The sequence below is a fragment of the Oncorhynchus nerka genome, linkage group LG22 (assembly GCF_034236695.1).
Source record: "Oncorhynchus nerka isolate Pitt River linkage group LG22, Oner_Uvic_2.0, whole genome shotgun sequence".
NCBI lineage: Eukaryota > Metazoa > Chordata > Actinopteri > Salmoniformes > Salmonidae > Oncorhynchus > Oncorhynchus nerka.
Window position 1 is genome coordinate 56,146,361 of NC_088417.1, and position 14,378 is coordinate 56,160,738.

At 42.0% G+C, this 14,378-nt stretch overlaps 1 protein-coding gene across 1 annotated transcript in view; it reads right to left on the minus strand.

The window, feature by feature from the left end:
* LOC115105391 (peripheral-type benzodiazepine receptor-associated protein 1-like) overlaps positions 1-14,378 on the minus strand; it is a 175,007-nt gene that overhangs the window by 100,099 nt on the left and 60,530 nt on the right. Inside the window, 1 exon segment of the mRNA XM_029627372.2 lies at positions 987-1,094. Within this exon segment, the coding sequence (XP_029483232.2) occupies positions 987-1,094 (108 nt within the window).

Sequence of the window (14,378 nt, forward strand, 5' to 3'; positions counted from 1 at the left end):
TATTATTAGTAGATTTTGATAGAAAACACTCTGAATTTTATAAAACTGTTTGAATCATGTCTGTGAGTATAACAGAACTTATGTAGCAGGCAAAACCCAGAGGACTAACCATTCAGAATGTTTTTTGTTGTTGAGGTCTCTGTCTGTTCAGTGTGTTCTCATTGGGAAACAATATTTCTTAGGAACTGGTTTTCAGTTCCTACTGCTTTTACTGGATGTCACCAGTCTTTGGAATTTGGTTGAGGTTATTCCTTTGTGCAATGAAGAAGTATGGCCATCTAGGAACTGGGTAACACTGTTGAGAGTTGCGCAAGACTTGAAAAGTAGCGTTGGTTTGTTGTCTTCCTGTATTGAACAGGAAGACAATAGCTTCTTATGCTTTCGCTGAAAAGCTTTTTAAAAATCTGACACGTTGGCTGGATTCACAACGAGTGTAGCTTTAATTTACTATCTTACATATGTGATTTAACGAAAGTTTGATTTTTATATCATTTTATTTGAATTTGCCGCGCTGAATTTTCCCTGGCTTTCGGCCAAGTGGGACGCTTGCGTCCCCTATCCTAGAGAGGTTAAAGAGTTACCATCTCCCGAATTAAACTCTAAAGGTCTTTACGTGTTGTGTTTATTTTTTTTGGTCAGTATACAGTATATCTTAACGTATTATGAGAAAAATTGTTGTGAGGCAACCAACATGAGACGTGAAAGGCTAACATTTTACTCCAAAACAGAATTGATTCTCTTTCACTCCCTCTCAAAAACATCCACCATGGTCACATGACCAATATCTGCGCTCTGATTGGAGGATTCCTAAAGATTGCCCACAAGGTGGCACTGCCGGTCAAAATGGCTAATTGTCAATGGAAAAAAGTTTCTGCAATATTGCCTTAAAGAATTGTGAGATTATCATCAACTTTAGTCTAGACGAGGCCTCTACCTCGTCCCTAGTTCTTGTCCAGACCTCTACTCTAGTCCATGTAAATGCTCACCAGCAGGCCGTTCTCCTCTCTCAGGTTGGTGCAGGTCTTCTCCATCTCATCCAGAGCTTGCAGCAGCTCAGAGTTCTGACGCACCAAGAACCCATAGTCAGTGCCATTCTGGAACACAGAGATAGAACACACACATCAGGACCATGTACATGCTTCCACTCCACATTTACAAGTCTTGCCAGGACATTACATTAAAGATGGAATCTGCATTAGGGGGGGAAAAGCGCCACTGTCCGCCCCTAGTACCTTTGTTATTGTTTTGGTTTTGTGGACCGAACGGAGGTAAGGTGTGTCAAGCAGTGTGGTAAAAACATTGCATTACATATTCTGCTGTTCTATCACGCATGTAATTACGGGGTGGCAGTGTAGCCTAGTGGTCAGAACGTTGGACTAATAACCGAAAGGTTGCAAGATCGAATCTCCGAGCTGACAAGGTACAAATCTGTCATTCTGCCCCTGAACAAGGCCGTTAACCCACTGTTCCTAGGCCATCATTGAAAATAAGAATTTGTTCTTAACTGACTTGCCTAGTTAAATAAAGGTACAATTTTAAAAAATGTCCAAGGGAGAAAAAAACAACAGCGTTTGTTGTTTGCAGTAACGTCTTTGTTGTTGTAATATCCCAAAGGGACAGTTTCATCATTAGGGATTCCAGCTTTAAGATACAATCTTCAATATTTTGTGCTGTTCAATCATTTCAGCTTTCTAGCAAACCAGTGGCGTGGTTGCCGTACGTTTGGTGATTAGTCTTTTGGTCCCCTTGATGAATCTCTGCAGTGCAGTAGAGATTGCTTACTGCTTCCAGACCACTTTCTTATTACAGACCACATTCTCATGGTGTTGCGTCATTGACATTCAGCTGCTCATGTCCTTCAGGGGAAACATTCTCCCACAGTCCCTCTTTCTTTCCATACTCCCACAGTCTCCAAAAAGCCTCCCAACTCTCCCTCCATAGCCCCTATACAGCCTCCCTCCTCTCCTCCCTCCTCTTACTGTTGTATTGTTTGTACTTTCAAACCAACGCTGCTGGTCATACAACTAACACTGCTCTCAGGGTAGTGGGCCTTTTCATTAGAGAAGGCTCAATCAACCCATCACACTGCAGCCTGCCTGGCTGGCACTGAACTCCTATAACCTGTTAGTGAGTCACACTCAGAGCACGGATAAGAAAGTAGAGACTAAAGAGAGATCACAAACACATATCTGGCAATAGCCGTCACTAACACGGAGAGGCTGCTGCCTACATACAGACTTGAAATCATTGGCCACTTGAATAAATATATCACTAGTCACTTTATAATGTTTACATATCTTGCATTACTCATCCCGTATGTATATACTGCATTTTTATACCATCTATTGCATCTTGCCTATGCCGCTCAGTCATCGCTCATCCATATATTATATATTTTTAAACCTTTATTTAACTAAGCAAGTCAGTTAATTAAGAACAAATTCTTATTTTCAATGACGGACTAGGAACAGTGGGTTAACTGCCTGTTCAGGGGCAGAACGACAGATGTTTACCTTGTCATCTCTGGGATTCGATCTTGCAACCTTTCGGTTACTAGTCCAACGCTCTAACCACTAGGCTACCTATACATTTTTATGTATATATTCTTATTATATCCCTTTACTTAGCTGAGTGTATTAGGTAGTTGTTGTGGAATTGTTAGATTACTTGTTAGATATTACTGCACTGTCAGAACTAAAAGCACAAGCATTTCGCTACACTCGCAATAACATCTGCTAACCATGTGTATGTGACCAATAACATTTGATTTGGTTTAAAAAGCAACAGTATAATCCGACATGCCCTCCCTCCATCTTAACTACATCTGGTCTGACATACATCTAAGAAGGTAATCATGGACTCCAAAGTTTTATGGACTTAGCGGTTGATCCACCCTGTCCCCTCCCCTTACTTCCCCTTGTCAACTCCTTGGCACAACACAAACAAGCTCGCTATCCTCTGCGCCTCCAATAAACGGCCAGCTGGACGAACCGTTCGAGGGGTGACTGACTTATTTCCAGTTCAGAGGCCCATCATGAGTTTGTGTTTATGTGAAGGCCAGTTGAACAAGGGGCCCTGCCATGTTCTTAATGCCCATATGGAGGACACATATGAGTTGAGGTCACCCTGCTCTGTGTGTATTATGGAAAGAAAGTAGGAATATTCGTTTGAGGGGTACAGTTACAGTAGATCAATTTCAATGTATGAATGGAGGATCCTGACAGAAAATCAGGAAGGAAGAACCCCTGGAAAAAAACCACTACATCCCTGATTAAATTACTTCTGAGGGATGGAGGGAGCAGCCAGACCTGGCAGAGTTGAGGGTCTGATGGAGAGTGAGCAGATGGACAGACAGAAGAGCTGGAAGTGAGATGGGTTTTTGTCCTTGGAGTCAGTCAGTCAATCAATCAGTTAGCAGCCCCTGGGCAAACACCTCATCTGGGTTTGCCATCGGACAGAACATTAGTGTTGCATGGTATACCGAATATTTGAAAAATATTTTTGAAAAATAATAGTACAAAAAACAGTGGAATTTTTGTTACGTTCAGTACCATTGTCAAATGTGTCTCACGTGATTGAGAGGATCAAGTCTGTCTATCAGGACACCCCCTTTATAGTACAAAGAGCAAAGTGCCTGCTCCACTCATTCCTTGCTAGAGCTGTATTGTTATTTCCCCACTCATGCTGCACAGAAGAATAATGCAACACAGCATGTAGAAATGTTGAAACTGTTCATTACTGTTCGCAAAACAATGTCCATACAGAACACGTTTACAATGCAAGTTGAACCGGTAGCTTCCAGCTTTAATTGTAGGCTAACTTTCCTTATTAGCTTACAGCTGAAGAAAACATTAATTCACTACCCTAGTACTTTCTGATAATATGCTAACCATAGCGCAAAATATACCGATTTGAAAGCTGATTGTCACTAAAAACTTTATAAATTCACGTAGTCTCCCTCACCACTAAAAAACAATTAACTTCTTTATCTCTTCTTTCTCACACACCTCCTGTCTAGTTGCCACTAGATTCCATAACCATAAAGCCACTTTCTGCCTCCTAAATGATTCATAAATCATTACTTTCTTAAAGAGACAGCACACACTTTTATAAAAGAAGAGATTGCTTCTTCTGTTCAAATGTTGTTGATCAGTACAAATAAATAATATGGTCTCTGAGCAATTGCCAATAAAACAAGTCCTACATGGAAGGGATAGTTTGTCATCTGTAGCCCCATTAAATCAGCTAAAGCAAGCCCAATAACTCAGTGCATGCACACAATCCGATCGAATAATATGCATTCACCTGTATTATGAAGACATTTTGTTATCAACTTTAAAAGAAAAGTTAACAAACATATCAACAACAAAAAATAGCCACAAGCAAACAAGCATACATACAAACCTTTTACATTAAACAGACACATAATACAACCAGTTTGAATTTCCTTTTTGTTTTAATTTTTAGTTAAAGTAGTGCCATATCGTTTAAATTCATTCAAGTTAGGTTTTGAGTTAGACCATTTGCATTGGTGAATATTAAATGTACCTAATATTACAAGCAGTTGAATGAAATATACTACATCTTTATCAACGTCAGAATTTCTTAAATAAACCTGTCCTGTTTTCTTTGAAACAAAGTTCTGTATGTTCATCCCCAAAAATCTACTGTAAATACAGAAATCCCAACTATAGTCAATATTCAGCTTGAATCTTTACAAAATGTTTCACAAGATAAATTCTATGTAACATCTTAAATTAAACTTAATTGACTATGTTACTGATTAGGGATGCACAATATATCGGTAAGAATATCAGAATCAGCCGATATTAGCTAAAAATGTCAACATCGGCCCGATGTCTAGTTTAACGGCGATGTGCAAAACCGATGTCAAAGCTGACGTGCATACCTATATAACGTAGGTAGATGACGTAATGACACCTTGAAAAATACAGCGCTACACGTGCAACACATCATTCCTAAACTAGCCCACAATGTCTGCTGTGTGGATCTATTTTGAAGTTTCAAAGGAAGAAAACAAAAAGGCCATATGCAACGTTTGTGCTGCTATTATTTCCCAAGGAGGGGAGAACGTGAAATCTTTCAATACCACAAACCTAATTACTCATTTGAAAGTGCATCAACCCCAGACGTTCAGCGACGACTTAGAACAAAACCAGAAAAAAATTAACTAAGCGCACACTTCCAACAACTAAACAAGTTAAAGTTGAGCAGTCATTTAAAAGACTCAAGAACATTTCAGAGGCAAAATCCATTAACGTCAAGATAAAGGAATTCATTGCCCTTGACAATCAAACGTTCTCTGTCGTGGATGATGTTGGCTTTCTCCGTCTGGTACACACTACCAAGTAGGTGCTATTTTTCAGATGTTGCCCTACCGGAGTTACACAGTATTGTTGAAACGCACATCCGTGAGCTAGTTGCTATGGCTGTCACTGCTATTAGCTTCACAACTGACATTTGAACCAGCGATGTACTTGTCTGATGTACTTGTCTGTCCTCTTGCTCAGTTGTGCACCGGGGCCTCCCACTCCTAGTCTGAAGAAGGCCAGTTGTATTGCTTCTTTAATCAGCACAAACAGGTTAGCTGTGCTAACATAATTGCAAAAGGGTTTTCTAATGATCAATTAGCCTTTTAAAATTATAAACTTGGATTAGCTAACACTACGTGCCATTGGAACACATGAGTGATGGTTGCTGATAATGGGCCTCTGTACGCCTATGTAGATATTCCATTAAAAATGAGCCGTTTCCAGATACAATAGTCAATTACAACATTAACAATGTCTACACTTTATTTCTGATTAATTTGATGTTATTTTAATGGACCAAAAAATATATCTTCTTTCAAAAACAAGGACCTAAGTGACCCCAAACTTTTGGACGGTAGTGTGTATATATATATAAAGAGGAAATATAACATTTACATAAGTATTCAGACCCCATTGTTGAAGCACCTTTGGCAGTGATTACAGCCTTGAGTCTTCTTGGGTAGGATGCTACAAGCTTGGCACACCTGTATTTGGGAAGTTTCTCCCATTCTTCTCTGCAAATCTTCTCAAGCTCTGTCAGGATGGATGGGGAGTGTGACTGCACAGCTATTTTCAAGTCTCTCCAGAGATGTTCGATCGGGTTCAAGTCCGGGCTCTGTCTGGGCCACTCAAGGACATTCAGAGAGCTGTCCCGAAACCACTCCTGCGTTGTCTTGGCTGTGTGCTTAACGTCGTTGTCCTGTTGGAAGGTGAAGCTTCGCCCCAGTCTTAGGTCCTGAGCGTTCTGGAGCAGGTTTTCATCAAGGATCTCTCTGTACTTTGCTCCATTCATCTTTCCCTCGATCCTGACTAGTCCCAGTCCCTGCCACTGAAAAACATCCCCACAGCATGATGCTGCCACAACTAGGAGAGCCAGGCATTTACATTTACATTTCAGTGCAGATTGGTGGTGCCAGAAGCCACAGATGCTGTTGGGTGAAAGCAGACAGCATTTGGACTGGTGCTCTCAACAGGTCTTATCTGGTGATGAAAACAGCAATGTTTAGCTACAGTAGGCCTCAACCCAAACAGCCCAACAGCCAGATACCTATGACATCATGTTTGGCCATCCATTTTAGATGACATCTTCCTGTAAAATAATTCAGATTCAGTTTGTGGGGATGAATTGGCAGAGCTGAAACTGATGTAGAAATTAATGATGGTCCTCTCTCGTGCTGGCAAGCAATGCTAAAGATGATGATTGGATGGATGGATACACAGACTACAGGAATGGATGTCTGTCACAGTTGTACTGCTAACGGAATATCAAATATATTCTAAAAACTCCAATACTCCCCAAATGAGTCCAGCACTAGCAGTGATCGATAGTTACATGGCGATACTGACATTTTTTGTTTAGGTAATGTTTTTTTCCATGACTGAAAAAATATATATCAAATTTTCTCATGCTCTCTAGTCTCTCTGCAGCAGACTGAGTATACCACCCCCCTATGCCCTCATGAGATGCACCCCCTATGCCCTCAGAACAGTGGCAGGGTAGCCTAGTGTTTAGAGCGTTGGACTAGTAACCAAAAGGTTGCAAGTTCAAATCCTTGAGCTGACAAGGTACAAATCTGTCGTTCTGCCCCTGAACAGGCAGTTAGCCCACTGTTCCTAGGCCGTCATTGACAATAAGAATTGGTTCTTAATTGACTTGCCTAGTTAAATAAAGGTAAAATAAAAAATAAAATAAAACATTTGTCAGAGCATAGACTCTTACAAGGTGTCAAAAGAGTTCTACAGGGATGCTGGCCCATGTTGACTCCAATGCTTCCCAATGTTGTGTCAAGTTGGCTGGATGTCCTTCGGGTGGTGGAAATTGTAGCGCGTGAAAGTTCTTGACACAATCAAACCGGTGCGGCTGGCACCTACTACCATACCCCGTTCAAAGGCGTTTGAATCTTTTTTCTTGTCCATTCATCCTCTGAATAGCATACATACATAATCCATGTCTCAATTGTCTCAAGGCTTAAAAATCTTTCTTTAACCTGTCTCCTCCCCTTCATCTACACTGATTGAAGTGGATTTAACAAGTGACATCAATAAGGGATCATAGCTTTCACCTGGTCAGTCTGTCATGGAAAGAGTGGGTGTTCTTAATGTTTTGTACACTCAGTGTATAGTGAGCAATATGTTTGGAACATCAACTCGTAATTAAACCGCAGTATCGAATCGCAATATATATCTTATAAGTACCTAAGTATAGTGACAATATCATATTATGAGGTCCCTGGTAATTCTCAGCCCTAAGCACTAGCAGTTTTCTATCAAGGCAGATAGATGTGATTGCAGAATGAAGGTATGCACATTTTAGATGACAGTTATTGGTCAGCCAAATTAACATTTACATTTTTCTTAAGACGCATATTTTGGCATCTCCTTTGCTCCTGACTGCATGTGCTAGCATAGAAATAGAATCAAGAGAATGGGCATCTCCATTCAACACAATGATGGCATAATGGGTGGACTGGTGGCCATTGCAAGTGTACCCATAGGAGCAAAGCAGGAAGTAGAAGCAGGAAGTAAAAGCAGGAAGTGTACCAATCAATATGTTCTGTGATTTGTTGATTCAACTCAACTGACGTTACAAAATATCCATGCCATTGCATGAGCCACATCAGTTAGCATCATTTGAATTAACATTCTACATGACCATGGAAATGATTGCATCCCAATACCAGGCAGCGATTGCGAGTGGACCAATGAGTTTACCAGGCAAATTGCCAGGGTTAGACGTTTGAAGCCCATTCTATTTCTATGTGTGCTGCTGCTACATAGGGTGTTGCCTAGGCAACCAAAGACTTGTTCGCTAAAAGATCTTGCTTGTTTCAGCAAGGAGCAACAAAGTTTCATCCTATTGTAAGAGGCCATGTTACCTCAGAAACGGACTCAACCACATGAATACCTGGACGTCACATCTTCAGTCAGCTGTTCGTTTATGATGGTTATTTTATTTTCATGGCGGTCTTCATCCCTAACTGTCAAGACGGTTATACGGTAATTGTGCCGGCCCTACTTCACCGTACACAGGCTTAAGACTAAAGCCCACTCATTTGCTTCTCTAAGCAAGTGCCAGGGAAAGAGTTGGCCTAGCTATCGAGCTCAGTGGTGAAGCACTGTGTCCTTGAGATATTTTCAGCCCGTCGGTTTTTACCAGCCACAGTCCCTGTATCCTTGTTAGTGCCATCTTGCCGAGTTGGCAAGACACCACAAACAGAGCTGGGACCAGTCTAACTGTGTCCTAGTGTCCTGGTATAACCCAGTGGAGAACTCCACTCCACTAAGGCCCAATCCATCAGGTCAGATGTAGCCCTGCTCCAGCCCAGACTGACTGAATGAGCTCAGCCTCAGCCTGGTCTTTATACTGATGTCTAATGGTGTTGGAGCCCATCCACATCCCGTCATTGTTCACTAGGAGGCCTATTGGTTGGAGTCTGCTATCGTACGGCAAGTGGTACTGGAGCACTAAGTCTACGACAAAAAAGGCTCTTTAACAGCTTCTACCCCCAAGCCATAAGACTGCTGAACAATTCATCAAATGGCCACTCTGACTATTTACATTCTCGGCTCGGTAATTCGATCTAGCAACCTTTTGGTTACTGGCCCAACGCTCTAACCACTAGGCTACCTGCCGCCCCGTGTGTGTTCTGTTTATGTTCCCCTCCACAAACGGTCATGCTGACCCCTCTCAGACAACAGAAGGGGCTGCAGGCTGTCTGTCAGGCTAGGTACGTACGCTCAGGGCCAGTGGTTTAGTATTCAGACTGCTCCTCTAACTCTCAGCTTTACACACCCACCCCCACCCATCCACCCACACACAGGCAGAGCTGGCTCGCTCATTGGCTCAGTAGGGCAGGCAGATTTAACTCAGCAGCAGAGCAGGTGTCCCTGAACCAGTATTTGCCAGACAGAGAGAGTGTAATAAGACTGAGGCGAGGTGAGGCTGGCCCACCCCACATTCTACACACTCACAGAGACAGACACCCAACACATACAAACACTCCACCCCGCCTGGCTGTGGCCTGCACCAGTCAGTCCATAATCAGGCTGGATGCAAACAGAAATAATTGAAAGCCGTCCTCTCTTTCGTCTCTGTGTTTCAAAACACACGCTGACATCACCAGCCTGGGCCAACTCTGGTTGCCATGGTAACCCTTTTTTTTCACTCAGCAGACAGAAGTTATTTAAAAGACCATTGAGATGTTGCTGTTTCAAAATGGATCTTAGCAGACTCAGAGACTTGACCTAGTTACTACTGTATAGGTGTTTCAAAAAAACACAACAACAGAATCAAATGGTGCATCAATGGGGTAGACAGGATACAATATGAATATTACAAAGCTGATTGAATAATTTAATTCATTTTCATAAAAAATGCAAGGTGGTATTTTAAAAATGGTCTTTCTTGTGAGAATTGAACTGATGGTTAGGTCTATTCTAACGGAAACCCATTACAGCATTGTAAAACCCCCCAAAACATCCCATTGAGACGGAGCCTGTCCTCCTAGCCTCTGTATGACTCCTGGTATACTGTAGTGAAGCTGACAGGAGTCATGATGAGAGAGGAGACAACGGATCAGAAGAACACGCACAACCTGCACATCACCCTGACAGGTGCTGGTATGTCTGTGTGTGTGATGCGGCGCGTGTGTGTGATGCTTTCGTGTGCTGTGAGAAACGCCAGTACAACCTAGGTCAAAGTGGCGTGTTTTCAGGAGCACTATAGCGTGTATGGTTTTAGCCACCACCACAGAGGTATGCTGCTGCTGACAAGCCTTCTGGTCCTCTCTGTAGTGCTCTCCCCCTCTCATCTCAACCGTTTAGGATTCTCAGATATCCTCTCTTATAGACAGACAGGTGAAAGGGCAGTGTGCACTTTCTCTGAGGCCGGCGTATAGCACCTGTTCAGCCACAGACAGACAGAAGACCCCACGACACCTTAAGACCACAAACAGACCACAGGGCAGTCTACTGAACAGTAAACAGCTTCAAACTAGGGATGGGGTAAAAAGTACCGAGTATCAACTAAACAAACATATCTGTTAGAGCCATTTTGCGTGTGAAGGAAAATGTAAATCAACAGTCAGGGTAATGGAACCTACGCTCTTGAAACCAGACTAGGATGGGTAGTAAATGGTCTACAATTCAGAAATGGATTGTGTGTGTGCTAGTCAGAGGGTAAACGGGCATGACAAAAGATTCAATTGCCTTTGAACAGGGTATGGTAGTAGGTGCCAGGCGCACCGGTTTGAGTGTGTCAAGAACTGCAACGCTGCTGGGTTTTTCACACTCAACAGTTTTCCATACATATCAAGAATGGTCCACCACCCAAAGGACATCCAACTAACTTTACACAACTGACGGGAAGCAATGGAGTCAACATTTGCCAGGATCCCTGTGGAATGCTTGACACCTTGTAGAGTCCATGCCCTGATGAATTGAGGCTGTTCTGAGGGCAAAAGTGGGTGCAACTCAATATTAGGAAGGTGTTGTTAAATGTTTTGTACACTCTGTGTATGGTAACAACACAGAACCACCTGAAAGCCACCTGCGATCCCACCGGGACATTCTGGAACGTAGAAATGTGATTATATTTCTATGGGTATGGAGCCGTTGGTGGAAAATAACTGCCTCATCTATTTACACAGGCTTACCCAAGCTAGGGTTTATCCCATTGTTTGTCCTCTTATAAAGAGCAGAAGGCATGTCAGGTAAAATGTATGTTTTAAGATGAATAGCTAGGGATGTGGGCCATCAATTCACTAGTTATGTCCTGACTTCTTAACTAAATCGGAGAATCAAGGAGATTCATCTTTGGAGCCGGAAGGTCACAGCTGGATAGGTTTTTACCCAATCAAAGAAGGAATTAGTGCTAGAAGCTGTTCAGAAATGGGACAGAAGAACTTCCGTAACAAAATGTGGTTCTCTATAGAACTGAATCATTCACTGCCTTTAATTAAACCTGTTAGGGCTAGGCAGAATACTGCCCCCTTTGGTTGAATTGTGTGCCCATAGTAAACTGAAAAATAAATCTGTCCAAAATTGCTAATATATGCATATAATAATTATTATTGGATAGAAAACACTCTAAAGCTTCTAAAACCGTTTGAATTATGTCTGTAAGTATAGCAGAACTCAGAGGGCAGGCAATCTCCCAAACTATTTTTGGAATACTGAAAGTTGGGGCAACTTTGACGTCATCGCCCCCACCCTTCCCAACCAGCTATGGATCTGGAGACACTTTCTATGTCTTCCACTAGATGTCCTCATTCAGTAGAGCGTTTAATTGAGCAAATCCCGCGAGCTTTGACCCTTTGTGAGGCGAAAGAGTCGGTGTCGCGAGAAAATACATGGGCGTTAGAGCGCGCTTTTGGAACAGACCTTCCTTTGTTCCAGAATGCCTGAGAAGAAGTATGACTGTCCGGTAGAATTGAGAATTGTTTTGAGTTTATAACATCCTAAAGCTTCATTCTGCACTTAGTTTGACCAGTTTAGTCAACATATAATATGTAATTTTGAAGTTTTGATGCGCAACTGTTCGGGACCAGAAGTCATTTTGGATGCATTTCAGCTGGAACTCGTAGCATATGCTACTGTAAGGACACACGAACTGAAACCAAACTATATATTAGGTAAGTATGACTCCTTCCACTACATTCTGATCGAAGACCATCAAAGGTAAGGGAATATTTATGTTGTAATTTTGTATTTCTGTTGACTCCAACATAGCGAAGAAATATTGCTTACGTCTGAGCACCGTCTCAGATTATTACATAGTGAACTAATTCTGTAACGTTAAAAATAAATGTGGCAAAGCGGTTGCATTAAGAAGCAGTGTATCTTTCTAACTATATGTAGAACATGTATATTTAGTCAAAGTTTATGATGTTTATTTCTGTTATCTGGCGGTGCTATCTATAATTTCTCCGGACATTTTTGAGCATTTTCTGAACATGGTGTCAATGTAAACGGAGATTTATGGATATAAATGGCATATTATTGAAAAAAAAACTAAATGTACTGTACTATTACTGTCATCTGGTGAAGATTTTCAAAAGGTTAGTGAATTATTTTTCTTTTAATCCTGCGTTTGTGATTGCATCTTTTGTTCGACAAAATGGCTGTATATCGTCTGTGTCTTTGTGGTGGTTTGACATAAATATGTGCTATGTTTTCGCCGTAAAACATTTTAGAAATCTGACATGCTGGGTAGATGAACAAGGTGTTTATCATTCATTTGAGCTATTGGACTTGTTAATGTGTGGAGGTTAAATATTTCGAAGAATATTTTTGCATTCTGTGCGCCACTGTTTCAGTTGAGCGGGGGGGTGTGGTACCCCTTGGGGAACATGTACCGTTAACAAGATTATCAAAAACATCCGACATTCTGCCTGTCTGTTTGAGATTCTCAACAGGATAGTAACATGTTTAAAATCCCCAAAAACCATTGCCTCGTTCAGACATCACATAATCTGATGGCAATGAGCGTCCCAAACAGTGAAAATGTGATGATATTTGGATTAGAGTTGCATGGTATACCGGTACCAAGGAAATGTCACGGTACCAAAACGTCATAATACATGATACTACCCGTACTTTTTCGGCCCTACAAATCTAAAAAACCCACTGGCTGGCGCTTGTTATAAAATGTTTATTGGTTCAGTTACATTTTATAAGCAACAGCAACTAGCATCTTGTCTGCACCAGTCCAATAATGCCGACTTCACCTTTATGTGCATATCATGTGTGGCAGCTGTAATCCGCCAACTGCATCCCCTTCCAGCCATCACTCACCAACTTCTCTCTGTCCGCTCTGCCTGCGCATCTAATCCTCTATTAGTCTTTTAAATATAATTTAGCCATCTTGGAGACCTTGATCAGTCTTCTGTTGTTACATTGGTACATTTGATACATTGGAGCAGCGTGCAGAGCGAGCAAAGTTGTTCAATTGTATATCATTTCATCCCTGACATAACCAAGAGCACAGGGCAATCTGAGCATAGGCTTTGCAAGTTCACTGTCAGACAGCAGTGCCAGCTTCACAACAGGCATGCTTGTCTAGCTCAAATTGTTACAAACAATAACACTCTTGGCCTCCCCAGTGGCGCAGCGGTCTAAGGCAATGCATCCCAGGCTGTGTCGCAGCCGGCTGCGACCAGGAGGCGGCGCACATTTGGCCCAGCGCCGTCCGGGTTAGGGGAGGGTTTGGCCGGTTCAGGATGTCCTTGTCCCATCCCGCATACACGCCGACTTCGGTCGCCAGTTCTACGGTGTTTCCTCCGACACATTGGTGTGGCTGGCTTCCTGGTTAAGCGAGTAGTGTGTCAAGAAGCAGTGCGGCTTGGCAGGGTCATATTTCGGAGGACGCATGGCTCTCGACCTTCGCCTCTCCCAAATGCGTACGGGAATTGCAGCGATGGGACAAGGCTGTATTGGATATCGCAAAATTGGGGAGAAAACGGGCTAAAATAAATGATAAAATAAAAATAATATGACTCTCATAACAGGAGTTACCTTTTTTTTCCCTGTACGATTTCACGCGCATTTAATATAATTTCACAAACCATGTGACCGGACATGTTTTGTACTAATCCTGGCCTGCTAATTATTGGTTTGATAACAAACAACATTGTTCAGTCATGTTACCTAGCTAGCTAACAACCTGGTAACTTTGACAGTAGGTCTAGGCTAATTTGATTGGCCCAGGAAGAAAGGGTCTGCTACTAATGAGATGTGCTTCAAAAGGTAGGATTCATATAGGCCTAACTATACATAAAATCTCTCTCCTTCTGGTGCTCCTTACATTCTGTTTGATGCCTAACGTTT